Raw genomic sequence first — 26,578 nt, forward strand, 5'->3', positions numbered from 1 at the left:
TATAATCACAAAAAATGTATGCTTATATATCAATTATGGGCTCCCTGCAGCAGAGAAAAGATCCCATTTTAAGTCTAAAAAGTGTTCCATTTAAAAAACTGATCAGAATGCTGGTATTACCAAACCTTCTCTTCCCGCGGGAATCATATTAAGCGACTAAAGGGATATGACTGAAATGTGTGTATATAGAGTACGTTACCGTGTGATAATAGCAGATCAGAATACAGTTGTCACCACTGTTTTTTTTATTTTTATTTTATTTGAATTTAATTTTATTTCTATTTTATTTTTTAACATTATAACCTTATTAATTAGTAGTATTTTCAGATAAATATTTTGTAATGCAGTTATATTAACAATGTTATTAATGTTGAAATTATTTGTAAACGTCGTGAAAACATGTACTAAGCTGAACCTTCACTTCATGGCATGAAAAAATGTATTAGCCGTTGGTTTTTCTAAATCACTAGCCCTTATCCCCTAAAGTAGGGTAGGGTATTCCTAAAGTAGGGACTAATATTATAAATGTCAATGTGAGTTTGTTTGTTACGCTTTCACGCAAAAACTACTTAACCCATCCTCATGAAACTTTGAACTTATTCTTGGAAATGTTAGAAGTAATAAAGGATACTTTTTATCCCGACATATAGATGGGTTCCTTTGGGAGAGGGGATAAAAGTGACAACTCCGACAAATTATAACCGATTTAAATAACTATTTTTGCACTATAGAGGTTATAATATGTGTTTAATTTTGCCCAAACTTTGTGTAGGTGTGATAAATGTGATTGGAGATAGAGGATAGAAGTCCTTTTATTTTTTTTAGAACTACAACTAAATTGAATGCCACATCAAAATACAAAATCAAACGCAGACGAAGTGTCGGGCAACAGCTAGTAAATAAATAAACTGTTCTAGGCAACTAACCACTGTCTACCATCTACTGCGATCACAAACCTTTCCTTTGTGACAGGCTTTTAGTCGAGCAGTGGATTGCTTATAGTTTATTGATTGAAATGCACAGTTATTTTTATAAAAGTATTGATCTCAAGAAAAAGTTTTAAAAATCAAATGTCTTTATTATAAATCCAGTAATATCCAATCGCAGTACCCTTTTCTTTCCAACTGGTTTTTATGAAATTGCAGATTCAAACCTAATCTCGAGAACATACGAAAAATAGCCGAACTCAAATAAGAAAACTTTGAAGTGACAATCCGTGCAACACGCAAAGTTTGAGTCGGGATGCAAATTAGATTAGTTTACATTCAATTTGTAGCCGCAGGCGGTAAAGTTTTCCTTTGTTTATCAACACTAACTACTAGATGCAGTAGTATTGCTACTATTCCACTACTAGTATTACCCTTACCTACGCCAACAATGAGAATGTTTTTGTTATGTATCACATTAAATTATAAGCGACCATTCAAAGGGTTTTTATCCTTGTCGTCGTGAAAACAGAGGTTATTATGGCGCGCTGAATTGTACAGTGCATTACAGATAACTAGGATTTCCAAGCAAAGTTTACGGATGAAACTGTACAACACCTATCTGCTCGTGGAACGCATTGTGGGGACAAAACATTGTTTTCATTAAAACAGCTTATAATATTGTTTTCGCTGCGGGATTTATTTGCATTTAGAAACAATGTTTTGAATTACCCACAAGGTTCAGCGGTTTGTTTGTGTTCTGTTAAGAGTTATATCTAATATTTTAATATTGTGAACTTTGTATTTTATCATGCTTTTGTTTACCAGCAAGAGATTGCTTTTCTTACGTTATCGTTACTGATATTATAAAGAGGAATGATTTTTGGTTTGGTTGTTTGTACCCAATATAATAGAAATTACTGGACCGATTTAACTATTTCTTCACCATAAGACAGCTAAGCTTTTTAGGTCCCGTTTTATTCATTTTATATAGCGCAGATGTTGTCAACAATATTAAAAATTGAAAATTTCATTAAGATGCCGATGATTTGCAAGTCTATTACTCTTTTGAGGTTACTGAGTACCAGGTAGCGGTTCAAAAGGTTAATGAGGACCTTCAACGAATAGCTGATTGGTCTGATAGTAATTCATTGGTTCTCAATCCCTGCAAATCTAAGCTTATAGTGTTTGGCTCTAAGATGGAATTAGACAAAGTTAACTTTGAATCTGCAAGGGTTAGTCTCAAGGGTAACAGATTGGAGTCTGTACATGAAGCCCGCAACTTAGGCCTGCTTATGGATTCGGAATTAAGGTTTGAAAAGCATGTAGCTACGGTTGTAAGCAACTGTTTTTACAGATTAAAGATATTTTATAAAATTCGCCAGTATATTAGTCAAGAAGTACGTATTCGGTTGGTAGAAAGCCTAGTCTTGTCTAAATTAAATTACGCGGATGTAGTTTACGGACCTCGGTTATAAGTTAGAACAAGTAAACTCATCCAGCGGGTCCAAAACGCGTGTGCACACTTCTGTTTTAGCATCCCTACAAGAACTCATGTTAGGCCTTTTTTAAACGTGCATGGCTTGTTAAAAATGAGTTCTAGGAAAAAGGTGCACCTTGCTATTTGGTCTTTGGACTTTTCAGAGGTGGATAACCTATTTCTACAACAAACTCAGAAGGATTTACGAACAAAGAGAACAATTTAGGTGTACGCGAAAACTTCTGGGAGTCCCACGTCATTGCTCTGCTTCCTTCAGAGGGAGTTTCAAATATGCCGCAACCCGGTGTTGGAACAACATTCCTCCGCCTATACGTAATTTGTATACAAAATTTTCATTCAACCATAAATTAAAAAAAATCATCTTGGCTAAACAATTAGAATCTGAAGGCTGTGCGACTGATATGTCAATTATATAGCGGTGGGCATGAGAGTTTCAGTTAATCTGTTATCTTTATATACAAATCGTATTATATTATATTTTACTATATTAACACTAATTATATAATTGCAACATTTTATTTATTTAATTTGTAATTAACAGTATTTCAGATTTTTTAATATTTTTTAGTATAATCATAATTTTGCTGCTTTTATAACTTTTATTACCTACTTTAATGGGAATAACCTGCGCTTCACTTTATTTATTTACTTCATTATTTTTATTTATCTATTTAGTTTGCCGTATCGTCACTCGGGTCTCAGCTGCAAATCAGCGGCATGCGTGTACTTAGGTACAATGCATGGCAAATGCTGAGCTGTACACGCTTTCTGTCTGGTGTTACACACAGACATTGTATGTTGTTCCTATGTTGTTACTTTATTATTATAAGATGTACTGTTTGTAACACTTAACGTGAATAAATGTTTTTTCTTTCTTTTTCTAAACTATAACGAAGTAACATAGGCTATAATAAACTTAAAAAAAAATTGGAAATGCTTAAGAAAATTACAATAATGTAACCCAACGTAGCAAAATTTTTCAAATAAAATAGCAGCTTTTGCGTTAGAAAATTTGATTAGATAGCCAGTAGAAACATAAGTATCGCAGTATTAATTGTCCCAATCAGATATATAATGTAGAAATTATCACGAGTCTAAAATAATGATGGACTGGAATCCTTAAACTTTTTAAACGAAACTTTATAAAAATAGTTCTTTCAAAACTACATCCACCAAAACAAATGCAAACAAAGTCGATTGCAACAGATTGTTATCCATACATAGGCAATAATAGGATTTCTAAAATAATGGTATTTGTAAACCAAACAAAAGAAAACGCGCTGACGCTTTGACGAAATTAAATGACATACGTAAATACCATGTACTACAAAATACTGATCTAGTTCATAGGTGTGATAAGGAGTAAAATAAAAATAAATTCGGGCAAAGTATATTATTCTGGACAGTTTATGGACCCAGTTTTAGATAGATACCTCAGTCGGCTTAGATGTCTTTTAGGCCATTCCTAAACAAGTATACAAGTATTTAACGTTACGGTAACCGTACCTCGTGTAAAGACCAAAGAGGGGTATGGTTTATAACTACGATAGCAGGGTAGCCCACTTCCATCATGGCTGAGATTACGATATAGGGCTAACTTGTAGTTGAAAAAAACGTGTAAATTTATAAAACACAAAGCGGTAACCAGTTTATATTACTGTTTAATTTCAGTTTTGCTTTAATAGTTAATGAGTTTAAAATAAACCATTGTGCCTGTAAGGTGACGGCAGATGAGAATTAAGTTGTCACCATACCTCATCCCTCGGATTTCGTACGAGGCGTCTAAGGGAAAATGACAAATAAAGGACATCAGAATCTTCTGTGCTATGCTACAAATATTTATTGCGATTATCTGCCTGTCTGCCGAGCGTTGTGATTATGGGCAAACCCTACCTTTGTGAGAGGCCGTTAGTCTATCGGTGGACGGTTCCAGGCTTTTGTTGATTTAGGTAAAATCAACAGAACAGATAGATAGACCTATAGGCGGGCGGAGACGTGAAGAAACAATAAGAAGTTCTTGTAAAAAGTTTCGCAGCAATTATAATTATCTCAAACTATAAGCAACTTTGACAGTTACGAACAAACTTCGCTTCTTACAAGTTTCTCTTGGAGCAGTATACCTTCAATCAGAAATCACCTGCTATTGCCATTGATATAGTTAAGTCAAAGATATTAAAGCCTGTTTTCACTTAACCTAGGAAAAGCTAGAATCGGATGCCTAATGATGTGGTTGATGCGAAGAGAAAAAAAAACGTTTCACCAACTCTAAGATGATGACTAAAAACGTTACGTGGATTTAGATACGATACCGAATACTAAAATAACACTTGACAATAAAATATAAATTCGATTTTCTTTATTGACCTAGATTTAACATTCCAGCAAGAAGGCGATTAATTGCATTAGTTTTACTTAAACTCTATTATATAAGTGAAGCGGTGATAGCCCGACGGGTAGGACTTCGAATTCACTGTCGGGGGAGCGAGTTCGAATCCCGGCATGCACCTCTAACTTTTTTAAGTTATGTGCGTTTAAAGCGAATAAAAAACCCCTGGTTAACCGTGAAGAAAAACATCGTGAGGAAACCTACATACCTGAGAGTTCTCCATAATGTTCTTAAAGGTATGTGAAGTCCACCATTGTGGGAGGAGACCCGTGCCCTGTGCCCGGTAATGGGTTGATATGATGATGATGATGATATAAGTTACTGTATATTTCGCCGTCTGGTGGTCAGTTGTCGCTACTACTAATTATAACCATCTATTGCGATAACGAATCCGTCTGATCAGCGTAGTGATTTTAGGTAGCAGTGGATGGTTCTAGGCTATTTATATATCAGTTACATTTCTTAGAAGCTGTGTACCCTTGGTTCTTATATCAATGACTTTTACTTACAATCGAAAACTATTTGGACTTTTCCGTGCAGATAATTTCTGGCTGGTTGCGTTTTGTATCAAAGCTGGCACAAAGCCTGAGATCGCCTTTACTTTGTTTTACTCCTTTTTTTGCTCTTTAATAGAAATCTTAAGTGGAAACGTTTGCCAACAATTTTGTAAAGAAGCGCTTAAACATTGTACTACATTCGAGTTATAATTTATTATTACTGCTTCCTTGTTATACCCATAAACACGTCTAGACGTTATTCTTAGTTATTGTGAATATGAATCGTTATAAATAACGTGCAAGTGCCGCCAAAAACTTCAAGAATAACTTAAAACCCATTCATATGATATCCCATTTGTTCCATTAATCCCATTGGGAAATCTTGACGCCCTCATTTCGGCCGACTTGCAATGTAATATACAATATTATATCACACACAAATAACACATATAGAAGTATATATAAAGTTAAACAATCATAAACGAAGATAATAAAGATTCCTGGAGATGGCCAAAGGATACTTTTTTTTCTGAAAAAGCACTAGGGTACCCCCTAAACCCCCTAGATTATTGAAAATAATTGCTTTGTTGCCCACTACATTGGACGGGTCTCCTTCCACAATGAGAAGGGATTAAGGCGTACCACCACGCTGACCCAGTGCGGATTGGTGGACTCCACAAGCCTTTGAGAAAATTATGAAGAACTTTCAGACACGCCGGTTTCCTCATGATGTGTTCTTTCACCGTTAAAGCAAGTTACATTTAAACTAAGAAATATTGGAGGTGCGAGCTGGGATTCGAACTCGGCTCCCCGAAAGTAATAGTAAAAGTAAAAATAGTATATCACTCTCGATGAAATTTTGCTTTGAGACAACATTTATCTTGGTTTTAGGAGTGGACCCCGCGGGGAATAACTGGTTACAAATAGCTACTCGCAAGTATTTAAAATGTAGACTGATAGTTTTATCAGTAACTGAAGTATAAAGTGACGGAGTGACGGACACTTGACCTCCATAGGTGATCATCCAGAACAGTGTGGCGACCTCCCCGGTGCAGTGATCAGCACCATGGTTTCAAATGGGAGGTCCCTAGTTCGATCTCCAGCATGGACTATATGGGAAATAATAATTTCTGAAAAGTATCGATGCTAACTCGAGCTTCGAGGGGCGAGGTAGTTAAATGCAACTTTGTATGGTAGGAGGCTCTAACCTACAACAGAGTAACGCCAAGTTATACGTTCCAGTACGATGCTGCGTAGAAAAATACTACATCATTACTTACCACCAGGTGAGATTGCAGTCAAGAGCTAACTTGTAGTTGAATTAAAAAAAAACTTGGCTTATGTAAGTCTACCGCAATTAATTGGACTTACATGAGACTTTTGCTAATTCCGTTTACATTCAACACGTGACTGAGCTTAAAATGTCCTATGTTCTGAGTAAATTACTCTTAGAAATTGAGTATTATTTTTGGATCTGTCAGATTAGTTTGGTTCAGGTGGACCCAAAAGTGCAGAACCGAATTAGTTCAATTATAAAGCTACTCGAAGATGAAAATACGTCAAACCGCAGTGTGGCGTGAAAATTTAAACAATCCGTTTTCGTCCTTTAGTTACAGCACTTGCAGAAATCGCTACTATTTTTATCACTACCAACGAAAAAGAGGCAAAAATAAATTTATTTATTTATTTTGAGGACAACTAACAGTAGATACATTATGACTTGGTCATTTTTTTAACGAGTCACTTGTAAATGATCCACTATTTACAGGTCAAATGTTTGCATTAAATTAAATTGTTAAAAGCAAATTAGCATGCATTACATTGTGAAAAGTCATTCCTATAAATTATTTACAGTTAGTTATTAGTCTGTTAATATAAATCTTTAAAAGTGTAAACATAAAATTATTTAAAGCTAAGAATTACAGTAAATAGAGTCATACTTGACTTAACTTTTACTTTTGTTTATTGCTTGGTGTGATTTGCGTCTTTGAAATTCTAAACTTAAGGTGTCAAGAGACAATTGTGGCGGTTCACCTTAGTTAATGAAATATTGTGGTTTCTATATAATTATTAATTCTGGAAATAAATAATTCATATATATATTTTTTTTATCAGCTGTTGCCCGCGTTCTGATCTTTGGATCCGTTTATTTCCTGGAAAAAACAAGTAGCCTATGTAACACTCCGTCCTATTAATGCTATGCCAAAAATCAAAAACTAATTTGGTTAATGATTGGTTGCGTAGTTAGCGCATAAAGAAAGGACACACAAACAAACACACTGTCGCATTTATAATATTCAAAATAAATAAGGATAAAAGCCGACATTTTATGGTCCCTTTCAATTTTATATTTAAACATTTTAAATCAAAAAATAGAGTATTCCAAATCAGAGTATATTGGAAGAAGCAGGCGTTATTTTGCGGAATTTCATGACATATTTACAGTGAATGTTGTGTTGACTTTAAAATGCTACTTGCACCTACACCGGATGCGGTATCGTAGCGAAACGTGCGTAGAGTGCATTTTGGAAGATGTTTGGACAGGTGTGGTGTATAAATATTCAAGAAATAATAAATTGCACCGTGCAGATAATCATGGTTTACAGAAATTTTGTCGAACTACGTGTTTATGGGAGCCGTTCGTTTTCCTGGGATAAAAAGTATGTTCGCTCCATCCTTTAAACTAACTCAATACCAGAAATCAAGTCGATTGGTTACTGAGTTAGGGCGTGAAAGAAGGACATACCAACCAACTAACACACTTTCGCATTTATACGAATAGGTTTGAATATTCTACTATCGTTTATCGAATATTCGTTTGATGGTTCGTATTAAGGAAATTCAATTAAATCAACTGATATATCATTTTGAAAGTGATTTTTCCGTATAAATGCTACAGTCCCCATCGCCGGGATCCAACTTATAAATGGGCCTAATTTTATTATGATCGTTGTCGAATATATAATATTAGTGTACCTAGCTAATAAATATGTATCAGTGAATGATAATTTGTTACCATCTTCTTGAATTATAATCTACTATACTTCCGTTAATATAAACTCTGTGCAGTTTCTAGGTTATAGGCCACTGGGGTACTATGAAAGTTTGTATTTATCGTGGCTGTTTTTAATTTTATAACTTGTTTAGTACTCAGTAAATTTTCTATTTTATATGTTTCTCGGAAGCAGGCCGCTCTGCTTTCATCTGAAACGAGATAAAAAAATGATTCTTAAATAGTAAAAAGATGTTAGGAAAGGGCAATATGCCACTCACTCACTCAGACACTCTTCACGTTTCAGAACTGCTTATATAGACCTACTTGAAATAAACTAATTTAACCTTGAATTCTGCAGAGGCATTCTCAACTCACATACACACACACATATATCGGAGAAAGCACGGGCACATCGTTCGGAGAAAGGATGGACGTTGGGGTCCCAAGGTGCTGGAATGGCAGCCCCGAACTGGTAAGCGCAGCGTTGGTCGGACCCCAACGAGGTGGACAGACGACATTAAGCGCGTCGTAGGTAGCCGCTGGATCCAAGCGGCTCAGAACCGTGGAACTTGGAACTCCCTACAAAAGACCTATGTCCAGCAGTGGACGTCTATCGGTTGATGTGATGATTCTCAATAAAATAGTAGTGGTTGTACTTAGTAAAACCGTAGGTATCTTTACTCTGTCCGTTTTCGTATAAAAAACAAAGCGGAAACAATCTTGGCATGTGCTTTAACGACTTAAAAAAATGGGTGGTATTTTTTTATGTTTGTTGTTTCAGAACTCCGTTAATTATAAAAAGAATTGGCATTGGCAAGGATTTAAAAAGAAGAAGAAGACGAAACACTTTTTTTCACGTATAACATACAGGAAATGAAATAGTAAGGAGTATAACACAATGTAGACATGCAAAGGCGGATTTAATGCTGCAAGCAATCTCTTACAGGCAACCTATGTAGACACGACTTACAGCAAGAACGAAAAAGACGAAGAACGGGAAAGTGTCAATACTCGAATATACATGAATACCAAAATTTATAGATACAGATACATAGATAATTTAAATAAATATACGTAATAAATTAATATAAAATATACATAATATATATGTAAATATATAACATACATAATATATATATAGATTTTAAAACATAATTTAAAAACAACGGTAAAGCATCTACTTCAAATGCCATTACTCAACATTTTCATTAAAAAATGTTAAATTTTTGTCGAAATTTTGAGTAATCGTTATCATATTTTTAAGTGTAATGATTTCAATAAGTTAATTAAGTCTGGTAGTATTGAGATATTTTGGTCAGAAAATCGTATTAATTTTTCGTTTTTTTTTTTATTAAAGTCAAACCGGGACCTTGTGAACTCTAGCCATTGTGATTCCCAGCATGGAAACCAATAAGCAATCGATGTAGTTTCAGCACATTTTTTTTAAATGATAACACAAATTTTCGCAACACTTTTAAATTAATGCAGTCTGACTGCTGGTAATGAGTCTAGTTCAGATTCAGACGGTTGTTTCCACTGAGAACAAACCAGCAGAATCTCATTATTACTCTTTTTAAAATAAATCCAATCCAATTTCTGAGAGCCGTATTTTATGTTTACAGATTACAAACAACACAACTGAAAATCTCGTCCACGCAAAAGTTTAAATTAAAACGTTAAGCCAGATTTGTGGCGTGAGATTTTATTCTTTCCTAAATGGGGAGTTTTACAACTCTAAATAGTGAGGACGCCAAAGTAGATGTGAAACTGTGCCAAAAACATTGATGAAAACAGAACTAAAGCTGCTATATTTACTTAAACAGATTTTTTTAAATTTATCTTTTATTTATTTATTTATTTATTAACTCATTACACATAATATACATCACAGGTCTTAATTTAAAGGTGTAAGCATAAACTCAAAATAATTTTTCCGTACACCTAGCCGTTGACAAATTTTTGCTTTGTTAGTCTAATAGGTTAATATATTAACATTCACAATTAATGCTACAAAATCGTTACTTATTCACATTACCATTTAGAATGCGGGTAGGTAGACAATGATAAATGTAAAAACCTTTTGTTTACGTTCCATAATTTATATAACTCAGTATAGGTAGGAACGAAGTGCGTTCATATTCCTACATGTACAGGATGTTTTTATTTTTGTTTCTCATATTTTGTCATTAAATATATTTGTTTGTTATAAGATCTATATAATGTTGTTTAAGTTTTTACTTAATATTTTTCTTCGTTATAACTTCCCTAAGCTCTTTAGGAAGCTGTTTACAAAGATTCTACTGTCGTTAAACGGCGCCGTGGGATTAGTGGTTAGAATGTTCAACTAAGGACCAAGTCAAGTTCCAGGCGAAGCCAATGGCTCCGGTTATTGTCACTAACTTGATAAAATAATAGTCTTTAGCAACGGTGAGCTCTGTGAATTTAAGCAGGAGGTCCCGGGTTCGATTCCCGGCAGGGGCAATTTGGGAATTTATAATTTCTGATTTTTCTCTGGTCTGGTCTGGTGGGAGGCTTTGGCCGTGGCTAGTTACCACCCTGCCGACAAAGACGTGCCGCTAAGCGATTTTGTGTTACGGTGCGACGTCGCGTAGAAACCGATTAGGGTATAAATACCGTACTCTCTAACAGGTTAGCCCGCTACCGTCTTAGACTGCATCATCACTTTGAGTGAGATTGCAGTCAAGGGCTAACTTCTAGAGTAATATAATTTTTATAAAATAAAGTCATTTAAATCAATCAACCAACATTTGGCAGCGGCTAGGCTACCTTAAACTGTCCCTATTATTGGAGTGGGACTTGGATTTGAAAAGAGTGAGGTATAAGATAAAATCAAACCAGCTTACGTACAAAGTAGTTACTTTATTATTCCAATTATTGTGTATCTTATATGACTTATTTTACTTATAACACTTCTAGACTTATTCTAATGAGGCAAACTTCCTCCCCCACTTTATGAATCCTCCAGTCTTTTTCCTTCCCTCACGTTTACGACTTTTATCAATAATCCCACCGCCAACTAACGTTGACCAATCGGAAGAAAGCTAGGACTTGGCGGTCAACTGACTTGACCAAAATTACTCAAAAATACTGAAATTATTTCCGTTCTAAGTCACCATATTAATATTTACCAAATAACTATGAAATTAAAGAAATCACTACGAACACGACCTTTATAAAGTTGGTGTGAATAACACAAAACGTTCTCACCTATTTCCGCGAAATCGCCCATATTTGCGCCATTATATACCAACAAAATAATGCTGCACCGGATTTGTATCGTGTGATTTTACTCTCCCCATTCCGGTAACGACGGTAAAAACGACGTTAAAACTGTGCCAACACATCGTAGAGGGAAACATCTCACGGCGTTTCCTTAATGGTTGCAGATACATATAACATTTTTTGCGCCACTTCTTTTTTGCCGTCCGACTTTCCTACTTCACTTATGACACTTTTTGATGAACTCTCTTAGATGGAACAGCAATTTCGTTTTGCAAGCTTTTTGAACGAATAAAAAATGAGAAGTTCCCTAATTTGGCCCTATGTATGCAGTAGCGTGTACCAGGCCTCAGGTCTGCTATTACAATTGTGTGTCAGTGGTCGATCAACGACACAAAAATAGGAATGAAAAAAATATTAAATTCTTATTCTACGTTTCATATTAACTAAAATTATTTAAGACAATAAGCGAAACGAAACTGTGATTGCCCAGTGGGTTACTTGACTTACCTTTCGGGGGGCCGAGTTCGAATCCCAGCACGAGCTTCTAACTTTTCTAAGCTATGTGCGTTTTAAATAATAAAATATCACTTGCTTCAAAGTTGAAGGAAAACATCGTCAGAAAACCTGCATGCCTCAGAGTTCTTTATAATGTTCTCAAAGGTGTGGTCCACCAATCCGCATTGGGCCAGCGGTGGTGGACAGCGGCCTTAACCCCTTCTCATTGTGGGAGGAGACCAGAGCCCTGCAGTGGGCCGGTAATGGGTTGATTTGATGAAGACAAAAAGGTTGCACTGCTGATCAAATCCATGCAGCATAAAAACTTTTGACTTTTTGGTGCACATACTTAACTGCATTCAAAAAGGAGGAAGTTACGAATTAAATTTTTATTATGTATGTTCATTACTCCATTATAAAACACAAAAATCTTTTTTTATTTGAGAAGGGGTATATATTTGAGGGGGATATTCCGAAATGGTGCGAAATAGTTTTAGGTGTACGGGTTGAATATTACTGCCATACCCCCTAACAGGTTAGTTCGTTACCATCAGGTTGCAGTCAAAGGGTAACTTTGAACGGAAAAAGGAAAAATTAGCATATATTTATGATACTAGCTTGTGCCCACGACTTCGTCTGCGTGGACTTCAGAATTGGGTCTAAAGCTTCGCTCGTTAACAATTATTTTAACGAGAATTTGAGAGATCGGTGTAGAATGTCCTTTTCCATAGCATGAGCATACCAAATTTTATGTGATTGAGTAACAAACATCAACACTTTCACATTTACAATATAAAGTAGGATTACTGAGAGATGCACAAATTTGAAGGTATAACTTTGTTACAGTATCGAGACACAGCGGCGAATGGCTGAACCTGACGGCGCTGGAGCGAGTGACGTCGGGCGCGTACCTCTGTATAGCGACCAATGGCGTACCACCCTCGGTCAGCAAGAGGATTCCAGTGAACGTCATGTGTGAGTCCATTGCCCACTAACTAACTAACTCAAACTCTTATTTAATATACTTCGTAACTACTTTTAAAACGTCTAGTCTGTCTGTTAGTGTTTCACAAAAATATTATGTATTAACTTAAGAAAAAGTTACTGTTTTAATTCTAACATAAGAATCAAAAATTAATTTTCAGTGCAATATACTGGGCTACATTACTAAGGTGATTTGTTTCAAGAATATTTCACACTATTCTACAAGTCATTACCGGATTACATCTCGGATATGACTTATGATTATATAAATTTAAAAAGTTAAGGGTATAAATTATTTGGAAGCGAGCCGAGCACTCACCGGATTTTCCCACCAGTGGGTGCAAGGGAAATTCGCACTTAACCGTACACCCACTGTGTTAGGATAGGAATTTAATGTAAAAATAAGTCGAGGTTGCTTTTAAAATAGTTTTAAATTTTCTTCTCCTCATGCATTTAATATTCATTAAATATATTTTTACATCATCACAGTAAGTATATTATTAAGTATACACACCGAGTAACACACGAGTTGAAGGGTGCATAAATATATTTCAAAAAGAATCACACTGTAAAGATATTAAATCAAAAGAAGCATATTAAATTTTCAATACAAATTAATTCGTAATATCATAAGTGTTTACTTTTGACAGCCCTATTGTAGATAAAAGACATACATGTGCATAGTACCTAATAAAGTGACAGGCGTCACTTGATTTTACTTTTGCATGTGGCTAGGGCTGTATCTGATTTCTTTCAGTAAAAACTATGGCAATTGTTTATTCAAAAACAATTAGCGTTTCGGTTGCACAGATAAGTCTATAAAATAAAAATACTGTACCTCTAAAGCCTCCGATGTATACGTTCGGTTTTCATTTACACATAATCACCTTGTCTTCTATTTAATTGTTTTGCATATAGCTTGAAAGTTTATTTCAAGCAATATGCAAAAAATTATTATAACAAGGAAGAGTAAGGACAAAGGCCTAAATCCTTCTCATTGTGGAAGGAGACCCGTGGCCTGTAGTGGGCCGGTAGTGGGTTGATAGTGTTGATGAGCACGAAATCTTTCTTTTGTTTCCAACTTCTGATTGTTATAATAGGTACTTTTTCAAAGACTCGACTGGTCCAACTGCCCCGTTTTAAATTCCACTAAGAGCCTTTTCTTGACTGCAATCTCACCTGCATATACACTGGTAAGTGACGATGCAGTCTAAGAAGGTAGCGTTCTTACCTGTTAGTGAGTATAGTAGTCGTACCCCTAAACGGTCTCTACGCGAACTCGCACCGGAACACTAAATCGTTTAGCATTACGTCTTGTCAGCAGGGTGGTAACTAGCAACGTCGAAAGCCTCGCACGAAATTAGAAAAGGAAAAAATCATAAATTATACATTCCCAAATTACTTCTGTCGTAATCGAACTCGGGACCTCCTACTTAAATTCACAGCGCTCACCATTGCGCTAGTGTGTTTCATATGGACGCATTATTTAAGCATATTAAGTGACAGATACAATACTGGAAGCGTACCTCAGTGTGTCGGAGCATAACGACAAATAAACGCCATGTGCGACTCCAATCAATGGCCGCATCGCAAAATTAAATTGTGTGGCTTAAACCCCAACCCATATTGGATTGAGCCACACCAAGGCGGGGCAATTCACGGATTTGTATCAAGCTTTGATTCCAAATCTTTGTACAATTGAGTTACGATGAAAATTATCTCGGCAATATTGTGTTTGTCGACTCTGCCCAAATGCCTCAATCATAAATAGATTCACCTCGTTTTGATAGAGTTAAACAAGTACTGTTAATGGTATTAAAATTGGAAGTCTTCTCTACATTTCCCATACAATTTGTGGGACTTCGTAATATAAGATTAGGTCATCCTAATAAATAATATTATCTCGTTAGTTATTATAAATGCGAAAGTGTGTTTGTTGTTTGTTATAAAGCCAAAAGTCGACTTGATTTATGACATAGTGTTAGTAATAATGTGTATTTTGTATCCCAGGAAAACAAAAGTCTCCGGGGAATTTGTACAAAACCATTATAACCGTGAAAAATAACAGACGAAGGCTAGTTTTTCTTAATTATTGAAGTGTTTCCCTTTCCTTTTGTATGTCGCTCTAGGAATCATTGTGGTCAATAAGACTCGTTATTATTTTTACTATACGGATAACGAGGCCCTGGATTCTAATCCTAGATAGTTAATTTTTTTAGGTATTATGTATTTTCTTTAAAGACTGTTCAATACCAGCGGAGTTAAGAAATTGACGGTGTCACCCACCTTACATTAGAGAGCACGTTAAGCCTTCGTCCGATTTAATTATCACATCACTATCACTATACTCTAAAACCATCTCTGCTATGAGCGACGAGGCCTTTGGTCAGCAGTGGGATGTAAATAACTATGTTTATAATTATTTTGTTGTAGGACTTTCTGATATCAGAGCACACCTAATAGACAATTTGTAATATCAGCTTCTACTCGGTATACGATATCAGATATCGGCCTTATATGATTGGTTTAAGGTATCACGAGTTTACTAAATACATCAATTACCAAGGCTACATCACATCATTAAATGAAGCTGCTGATATTGAAACTAAATTCATATTGCAGAAAAGAGCTGTACGGTCAATATATGAAAAAAATCAAGAAGTAGGTATACTTACTGTAGCCTCACAATATATTTTTAACAATATAGTATTTGTAAGACAAAACATTATTCTTTATAAACGAAAAGTGGATAGAAACAACCGCCTTACTGGAAATGGACATAAGTTTGTGACATCTGCATATCGTTTGCGAAAAGTGCAAGAGTCATTTGTGGGATTGAGTATATTATGCTTTTACAATTTGATTCCCAAGGTAATTTCGGACCCGCCAATGCATACGTTTAAACACTGTATTAAAACACATTTCATCAATCGAGGTTACTATACGATTGATGAATTTCTTAACGACAAGGCTGCTTGGAAGCAGGCTCAGCTCTCATCTCTCACAAGAAAGTCAATTTAAAAGATTGTAAACTGTAAAATGATGTTCAAAAAAAACCTATCTGCTGAGTTTCTTGCCGGCTCTTCACGGTAGAATCTGGCTTCCGAACCGGTGGTAGAGTCACTACAAACAGACTGACTTGACACTTGAAATAAATGAGTTTAGAATTTTTAAGAACGTACCACACTCTCTTTCTAGAACATAGACCGACATCACTGTTCCAATGCAGGTTTACGGGCTTGGAAGATGATTATTATATGTATATTTGACGGCTTTCGGAGGACGGAGGATTTTCTAAATCAAGGCTTGTACTGACATGATTTTTAAGTCCATCACACCTCACTAGTATCTCTCAATATGTTTTTTAACTGTGAAGTTCATAAATACAATATATTTGTTTGTTATTCTGAAATCAAGTCGCAAGTATGTAATATTGCGTATAAATGATTACTGGCTACGTTATGTCTGCTGTCTAAAAGATGTTTTGCAAAACGTAATTTTTCAGGACGGTTATGATTGAATGCTGCCGTAGGCTCTTTCTAACTCATTTCCTATTAATGCCGTCTGTGCTACATATTTGGCGGGATCTCTGCTTATTGTCCAATCTGCCCTTACCGTTAAAAATCGTCCTCATTTGGTTATTTGCTTTAGAACACAATTTTTCTAACATGAGATGTGTATAGGCACATTTAGGCCCACAATAATGCCGAGGAATCAAACACGGGTGCTCACCAAAACCAGTGAGCCTACATTACATAACCATTAAATAACACTTGTACTAATAAATTTGTTGTTACTTGCGGAGTTGTTAATTAAAAACACGGTTCTAAGTATGTCCCAGTCTTCAGTCTGTATGAAGTTTGGATTTTAAATTCAATTACATCTGAAAACTAGCTCGACCGCCCTTTAAAAAGGAATAAAAGGTAAAATATGTTGAATTAGAAGAGAAAATGAAGTTATTTCCATAAGGTTTAATTTATGCCGGCCAATAAAAGCTCGCGGAAAAAAATGCTTTGCATCTGGTAGCCTTAATTGGAGGGAAAGCCAGAAATGAAATTGCCACTGACAAGCCGGAAATACCGCGCTCTGTTGGCTCGGACACGTTGAATGAATGGGCGGCCGACGTTAGAGCAGCGGAACCTAATTCATCGTAATGTTTGTACTGCATACAGCCGTACACCTTTCAAACTCAAAACTCAAAAGTTCTTTATTCAAATTGGCCTCAAATTACAGGCACTTTTGGAGCGTTCATTATTGTGTTTTTGGTGACCCTTCTGGTGCTGTCGGCGTTATGGCGTTACAAGCGGAAGATACCGAATTTGATAACCGATAGGGTAAATTTTTGGGAATGTTCTAAATCAGCTCGAAAATTAAATATAAAGAAAAATTTATAGAGCCTGCAAATAAAGGCATATTAAAGGTACCTATAATAAAAATTATCTTTCTAACTATACTTATTATGCAGTAATACCTAAAAAAAAAATTATTACTACAGTTTGACTTCTCACTTCAATTTAGGTATTCTTTATAGATCAGATAAAACTTATGAATAAAATACATAACTCACCCCCGACACTGGGATATAGGTCCTATAAAATTAATTGAAAACTTTTTAAGCTAAATTGAATTGGGTATTTGGTTTGTGCGAGGAGTGGTGTGTTTTGTTTTTAATTTGTCAGGAAAAATTTGTTATGTTGAACCTCGTGCGAACAGTGGAAACTTTTTAATTATATTTGAATTAATAGGAGTTCGTGTTGTGACAGGTGTTCAAAATTCAAAATTTATTATTGTTTGTGAATATAACTTTGGTACGCGAATGTGAAAAAAATACTAAAATAACATAGTTATATAGATAATAAAATTGCTTCCTGAATGCTTTATTTTAAAGTATATATTAACAGATATACAATGCTTTAATTATCATGAAATTATATTATCATTTAATTATAATAATAATGAAATAACTTTTGAACTAAAATAAAATCTAAAACGTTTTAAAAACGACCGCAGCAGCCTATGATGCCGGCAGCATTGTCCGTTTGAATGGCACAACAAACTATTTGATCAGTAACTGCGAGCACTAGGATCACCGTGGACTATTAAGCCCTGTTTCACAATTCTTTAAAAAAAAAGATCTCGAGCACCCTAGTCCCCATTGTCCCAAGATCTATAGTCCAAAAGGCACAAAAGTGAAACTGCTTTCAACGTTTTCATAGAGGCTCATCTTTTGAACTGCTCTGCACTCATAGCAGGTATCCACCACGTCATTATTTATTTGAGTATTTATAATTCTGTAACTTCAATCAAATATGAATTGATTTTCCTTGTTCTATAGCGAGTTCATTTTTGCAGTAAACATTATGGTAAAATCACTAAAATCTGTTATGTGTCCTATGTTTTATGTGTCCTTCATTTGTCTTTATCATCATGTTTTGTTATGTTACTTTAATGTTTTAATACAAATTCCCAAGCCACTTACAGTGATAGTCAAAGTTAAATATTTCTTTATTCAAGAAGGCACTTTTGAAGAATACATAAAAGTGGTTTGGATATTTTAGCTTTTCGACTATTTAAGCTGGTCACCTATGAAACCTTACTATCGATTTATTATATTTAATTCCAGGATCACAATGTTTGTCCGGGATAACACCGAAACTACTGAATCTACTTAAGCGTTTTTTTAAATGTCAGTTTTGTTCCCACTTAATAGATAGGATAGTTTTAATCTAAATACATAATTGCAATATTATTTCATTGCGAATTATTTCTTTACTACCTAAGAAAATACATAGTAACGCGTAGCCGGTCTGCTAGAATTATATTATTGGTGTCATAATTTCAACTTACTTCTCAATACCTAATCTTAATTTCAAGGATTCATTTTATAAATCACAGTCCCCCTTGCTTAAGACAATAAAATATAAAAATAACTTAATAAAACCGACCTAGAATTTGTCTGTTTTTCTTGCTCCACATTAGCTGTAGAACTCGAAAAATTAGTTACATGAAGGCCAAATAATAGTGTAAAGATGATATAATTCGACAACCGATTGGCGCAGTGTGTAACGACCATGCTTTCTGAGTTAAGGCTGTGGGCTAGATTCCTATAACTGGAAAATATTTATGGGATGAACTTTGATGTTTGACAGTGTCTGGGTGTTCATTTGTTTATTATAAGTATTTACTAATGTATATTATTCATAAAAATATTCATCAGTCATCTTAGTACCCATAACACAAGCAACGCTTACTTTGGGGCTAGATGGCGATGTGTGTATTGTACGTACGTAGTATATTTATTTATTATTTCTTTATTTATTATGTTTTTGTCATGTCATTTTGTTTTGTCATGCAGTTACACCATCAGTGTGGGCGGGTCGAGTCGCAATCCGTGCTTTAGTTGGCACATCTGCGACACTGACGTGCACTGCTGAGGCGTATCCCGCTCCTCAAACCTACTGGATCCTGAACGGCGAACAGAGGCTGGTAAATGGTGAGTTTATATCATCATCATATCAATCCATTACCTGCCCACTACGGGGCACGCGTCTCCTCCAACAATGAGAAGGGGCTAAGGCCGTAATCCACCACGCTGGCCAAGTCCGGATTGGTGGACTGCACACACCTTTCAGGGAATTATGGAGAACTTTCAGGCTTGCAGGTTTCCTCACGATGTTCTCCTTCACCGTTTGAAGAAAGTGATATTTAATTGGTTAAAACGCTCATAACTCAGAAAGTGGTGATTCGAACTCGGCCCCCCGAAAGTTAAGTCGATTTCCTACCCACTGGGCTATCACCGCTTGCTTAATAATCCAATATTAATCGTTAAATAGTATATGTTATAAGTAAATAGTGGCGAGTGGATTCCACACACCTTTGAGAACATTAGGGAGAATTCTCACTACAATACTTAGAAAAGTTAGAGTTGCGTGCTGGAATTCGAACTCGGCCTGACGAAGGTGAAGTCGAAGTCCTACCCACTATATTTATTATTTAATACACAGGGCAGCAGTTGCAGGACATGTTCCTTGCATGAACGCTTCATAAATGCCTGTGATAAGGTCTACGTGAATAATTTTTGTATGAATTGGAATTGAAATTCATGCCCTGCGAAGTGTTGCTATCATTCTAGGTGATAGTTTCCACTTAACATCAATCTAAACCATCTACTTGACCTGACAGTTAATACTATAAAATAATTGCAGAGTTCGGGTATAGTAGTCATAACTTTTTATTATGTCAACTAGTGTAATTGTATTTCTCGTTGTACTGTAGCGTGCACTCTTCCGAATTTTGTTGAGTAAAGTGTAGACAAGATTATGTACATAATTAAAAAAAAAACCTCATTTCCATGATTAAACCAGCAAAAAAATTATCATTTCTTCAGCTTGTAAATTATGCGCCCCTTGAAGATAATTAGAACTCCAATCTCTTGTGTAAGAGGGTCGATGTAATTACTGAGTAATAAGCAATTATCAAAAGAAAATTTGAGAATCTGTCTTCATTTTAAAATCGTTTTACAAATGTAAGACGTTTCCATTTAAAATTTCATTCATTAGGAGTATTTAAAATGCTTATATTTTTATCAACCGTGCGACGCAAAAGAATGGAAATACTCGTATATTGATCGTCTTTAGAAGCTTAATTTTCAACATCGGGCAATATTTTAAATTGGGATTTAGTGTAACATTCATCATTATCATCATCATATCAACCGATTACCGGCCCACTACAAGTCACGGGTCCCTTCCCACAGAGAGAAGGAGTTAAGCTCGTAGTACACCACGCTGTCCTAATGCGGACTGGTAGACTCCAGGAACATTATAGAGATCTCTCGGGTATTCAGGTTTTCTCGCGATGTTTTCCTTCACAGTTGAAGCAAGTGATATTTTAATGGCTTAAGACGCACATAACTTACAAAAGTAAAAGGTGCGTGCTGTGATTTGAACTCGGCCCCTAGGATATGAATCGTAACTTAGTATTTTACAAGTAAATTGCTAGCCAGAAAGTGGTTCCATGGCAGATTTCTAGCTGATTTAGCCAGAGATATGGTCTATAGTTTTACTCAGCTCAATGCAATTTTGGATTTAGAAAAAACTGTCAAAATTTCCTGTAAAGGAAGTCTAGTCTAGTCTTATAACATACTAGCTGTTGCCCGCGACTTCGTCTGCGTTTGATTTTGTTTTTTGATGTGGCATTCAATTTAGTTGTAGTTCTAAATAAATTAAATTTAAATCGGTGATAATTTGTCGCAGTTATGCTGTCAAATCGTCAAACACTTTCATCCCCTCTCCCAAAGGAACCGAGCTTAATGTCGGGATAAAAATTATCCTAAAATACTTCCAAGAATTTTTGTACAAAGTTTCATGAGGACCAGTTAATTAGTTTTTGCGTGAAAGCGTAACAAACAAACTTACATTCTCATTTATAATATTAGTAGGGATAGGGATAGTAGGGATAGGGATAGGGATGTCATATTAACTTAGTATTAAATTCTACAAGCCAATATTATTTCGAAAGTTTCAAAATGTGCCACATCTGCACAAAGGACATTATAAGGTCGTTTATGGGAGCAAAGCACTCATTCGCCAGTTGGCTGCTCGTCACTTCAGTTGTTGGCCAGTCGCCAGTCCGTCCTGCTCAGCGTCACCTATGATTGATTCCGCTACGAGTTATCGTTATTTACACGTTTCTGGATTAAGCTCTCGTATGTTACAAAGCCTCTTGGATTTATCTACTATCTACAACTGTAGAATGGAAGCCTATGTGTCTTGCTGGCGTCTATGTGTGGGTCGAAACGTAATGCTACTTTGGCCAATGTTATATTGGCTAAACGCACGCGAATAAAGCGTCTAGGCAGCATTTTTTCTTCCGGCTTTGTTTGCAAATACTATTGCTGTTTCTGACTAAAATCTTATTTTTACTAGAATTAAGCCTAGCCTATATTAATTCTGGATAAAAAAGCTGTGTATTAGTAAAAAAATGGCTAATGTCGCTCCAGTAGTTTCAGTGCCTTTTCGGTACAAAGAAACAACACAAATATTATCCCTTTATAATATTACTATAGATACTAATTATATATTAATGTTAGTAGACTGCCTCGTTGGTTTTGTGGTTAGCACGTTTGACTTCAGATCACTAGGTCCTGGGTTCGAATCCCGGGGCGGGCCAAAAACTGACAGATTATTTTCAGTACCAGCCCGGATTTGGGAAATTTGCGAACGCGTTTGAAACCCTCGTAGCATTAGTTAGAAGTTTACGCATATGGTTATCGCCACCGTCTCACTACCATGTTTACATTTCTCATGTAATGAAGCTTGTAGTAATATAATTTTTTAAGATTTCATGGATGCCATCCTATAAAATAAGAAATGTTTTTACTATATTGTTTAGACTTAAGATTTTTGGAAATAAATATTATTATTATTATTATTAATGTACGCATCATAAATGCAATCTATAGGCCTAAATGTATAAAGATATTGTTGACTTTGACTTTGACTTTGACTTTGACTTTGAACCTCTCCACTTTTAAGACCACAGCGCAGTTTTAAACAGTTAAAATATCACTTGCTTCAACGGTGAAGATAGACATCGTAAGGAAACCTGCATACCTGAGAGTTCTCCATAATGTTCTCAAAGGTTTGTGGAGACCACCAATCCGCACTGAGCCAGCGTGGTGGACTACAGTCTTAACCCCTTCTGATTGTGGGAGGAGACCTGTTTCCTGTAGGGGTTTGGTGATGGGTTGATACGATGATGATGAGGATACAATACATATATTATTAAACTCTTTATTTGTATACCACAAAATTAACATATTTAAAATATAACAAAAACAGAAATATCGAAAGACTGCCTTATCATCATCGTATATGTACAAAAGGCGGCCTTATCGTTTAATAGCGATCTCTGCCAGGCAACATTAGAATTAGGAAAAAAAAAGAAGAGGAGAATAGACTACTGGTGGTACAAATATTAAAATACATACATGCGAATAACTACATGCTAATACACATTAACTAGTGTACACAAATAGATAAAAAGTAAATAATATAATAAATAAATAAATATAAAAATAAACTAATATATATAATAACAACACTTACATAATTAAATACTTTAACATACAATAAATGAGTAAGTATATACATACTATTAAAAGTCGTTAACAATATAATGGGCCTTAACTGCTCTTTTAAATATCGCCAGTGATTTGGATCGTATACATGCACAGATATAGTATTACTAAACCGGAGAGTAATATTATGTTCCGAAACACTTTAAAACTAAACTAACAAATTCTGAAACGTGGGTTTGAAAAAGCCGTATGTACCCCATTAATCACTTCACTGATAGCAATCCATTTATCAAATCTCCAGCCACCCGCGGTTGGTTTTTGCCAACAATGATTATCCTATTTCTCATAAGGACTTATTTTATGAGCTACTAGATCAGAATGAGGCTTCGACTTCTAAATTCAACGGTTTGGAATAAACAACACTACGGATATGTTAAAGTTACATAGTATTATGTCATAGCATTTTAATATTTATCTTTATTTTATATTAGGTTTTCTGACTATTTATTTTGAGATTATTTACCTTATTTTAAGATCTTCTGCTATATACTCCTTGATACACTGTTGTTTTACCTGTACTTTATGTTTGATTTTTTTCAAATAAAAGATTTCCTATTTGTACGTTTCGCTCCAACATACACCGGAGTGTCCTCAAAAACCAAAATTCTTAAAGCAATTATTCATTGTTAGGTCAACAAACATCTAATCATCATCCTGAAGATGCTTTGATGTCGAAACGAAACGTGCGTGCGTAAATAAATATCAAAGAAATTATAAATTACGCAATAACGATTCATCTGCTTTTCGCGGAGTAAATTACATAGTATATCATGGAATTCCGCAAATGCCTGCTTCCATCAAAAATATAAAGGAGTTGAAAAATTAGTCCAAGTTAAAAGAGCAAATAATTATGAAAGATCTACCGAGAGGACATTATCTTCAAAGTGTCGTTCGCTGGTTCTATTTCAACGCTCACCGCCCGTTTATAATTTCGCGAGTCGTCATGTGTCGCCTTGGCCAGTCGCCAGCTTGTCCGCAAGGGCGCCAGTGATTGATACCACTGCTGCAAGACAGGTAGTCATTTGCACGTTTCAGTATCAAAACGCAATTTGTAAACATTTTTAGTGCTCGCCAAATATTTTCATCATGAATACATTTGAGATCTTTTATTATTCATTAATGCAGTTTTCTTAAAAAAAAACTGTGGAATGCGGACTGGACTCGCGCACGAAAGATTCCGTAGCATCCTTACTAATCATAAATGTTTGTTTGTTTTGCTATAATGCCCTAAACAAGCAACCATTTTACTTGATTTTTGGCATACAGTTGAAAGTAAGGAAAGTAACATAGGGTACTTTTTACCACAGGTAAACAAACCGTTTTCGATGAAGAATGCGGGCAACAGCTAGTTATTTATAAAATCGGCAAAACCTGACTGTTTTATACGAATTTATATATTTATTTTATTCTGTCTTATAGTATTTGTTATTATAATGGCAAAAGGAATACGTCATCTGTGAAAATTTCAAATTTCGAACTATGCGGCTTACGAGACAACCTGGTGTCAGACAGGTAGTCATAGTCATGGTCCCGTGTTGCACGGAACCCTTAAAAGTGAAGAAAGATCGTCTTATACTTTGGAAAAATATACGGGTGTCTATTTTATGATTCTTATTCATATGTCGAGTTAAACTCAAATGTTAAATATTTGCGTTTCATTCCATTATTTCATATCCAGTTGATCCGAGTTCATACAGGAAATGTTCGTAAAATGCATATTTAGGGATCAGGTGAGTCAAGTCCATTACTTTATTTGACGAAGTATGTAGAAAGAAAATTATTGTGACTTTAACTTTAATAAGTGCTGATAAATTTAACTGAAATAATGGTAAGCATATCCAGCTATGGATAGCGAGGTCCTCGATTCGATTACCGTGACGGACCTAAAAATTGTGAAGTATTGCTTTTCTAGAAATTTTCAGTAGGTCCTCGGATGTAGGACATTGGGGCTATATAAATCCATTCCTGGGAGAACAGGTTAAGCGTTGGTCATGCAATTTTATTACTAACACATTGTGATAATAAATAAGCGTGAGAGCCACCAAATTGTACAGAAAAAAACTATTTAAGTAAGATTCACAATTATAATTCATACGATAATTATTTACAATAGATTATTTAAAATAGTAACAACAATAAATAAGTAATTTCTGATATTAATTATTCGCTTGTTTCTTTGATCGGTATCACGTGAAAAAAAAACAATTGATATATAATATAGATATAAATAAAGAATAAAATTGCGTTAATTGTTGATTCAGGCCCTAACGCATGAAGAACTGGCAATTGACAGAAATTTAGAAGTGAAGTGCTATGCGAAAGGTGTCAATTAAAATAGTTTAAAGAAATTAAAAGTTTCGAAAATATTTTTGAACTTTCAGCCGTTAACCAATAATATATACCAACCTACAAACTTTCGCCTTTCTAATACTAATTGAAATAATCTAATATTCTGTAATTTGTTTTGTTCCCAGGATCAAAATACAGACTCGGCAAACTATCGAGGGGGTATCGCCATACTTTAACGCTGCAAGTTAACGACATGTCCAGGGAAGACGCTGGCTCGTACCGGTGTCACGTTGAAAACAGTTTAGGCAAAGTACAAGCAGAGCTGTTCCTACACAGTAAGATATCTATAATAAAATAATAACTTTTTATTGTTTACATCACGAAAGTGGATAGCATCAAATGATATAATTATTATAAAACAAAGTCGCTTCCCGCTGTCTGTCTGTCCCTATAGATGCTTAGATCTGAGTACAACGCAACGGATTTTAATGCTTTGCGATTTTTTTAGTAGATAGAGTATATCAAGCCTACTAATATTGTCCTGTGACTAAACCTGCTGAGTACATTTGCAGTACGTATCAGATGAGTGATTAGACTGTAAAAGAATATTATACTGTTATTTTTCATAGAAAACTAATTCATTTTGCAACTTTAGGATACTAAAATATAATTTAACTTTTATCAACAAGTAATGTTACATTTAAATCCACAACCATTATTACAATGAATAAAGTTTAATACCATTGTCGATTTTCAGACAAATACATCATTAACACAAATATCGTAACGCTCACTGTTTATAAAGGATGACCACGGGGCCCTTGGATGGACCAAACCCTTCTCAAGACCTTTCCAGAATAACAGCGGTAGAAAAAAGTCAATAACATAGACCCTTCTGTACAAATAAAACCGGTTCTGAATGTTATTATTCGGGTTTATCTGCGGTTTGAATAAAGAAGGTTTAAGTAGGATTTAATTTCTTATTTTAGATTAAAGAATTCATCAGTTTGGAATTGCAGAAAAAATAGCCTGGGAAAATTGATTTAAAGAAGTTTGACATTTTGCATCATGTACTTCTATTTTACTCTTAACCAGGTTATGGGAAAATGCTTTATAATAAT

The 26,578-nt window shown here is 35.1% G+C and overlaps 1 protein-coding gene across 1 annotated transcript in view; it reads left to right on the forward strand.

Annotated features, from left to right (window-relative positions):
- Positions 1-26,578, forward strand: part of LOC120626423 (protein amalgam-like) — a 129,957-nt gene that overhangs the window by 88,145 nt on the left and 15,234 nt on the right. Inside the window, exons 7-9 of the mRNA XM_039893948.1 lie at positions 12,890-13,018; positions 19,383-19,520; positions 25,643-25,792. Of these exons, the coding sequence (XP_039749882.1) occupies positions 12,890-13,018; positions 19,383-19,520; positions 25,643-25,792 (417 nt within the window). The remainder of the gene's footprint in view (positions 1-12,889; positions 13,019-19,382; positions 19,521-25,642; positions 25,793-26,578) is intronic.

This window comes from Pararge aegeria, chromosome 9, assembly GCF_905163445.1.
Source record: "Pararge aegeria chromosome 9, ilParAegt1.1, whole genome shotgun sequence".
In the NCBI taxonomy this organism is placed as follows: domain Eukaryota; kingdom Metazoa; phylum Arthropoda; class Insecta; order Lepidoptera; family Nymphalidae; genus Pararge; species Pararge aegeria.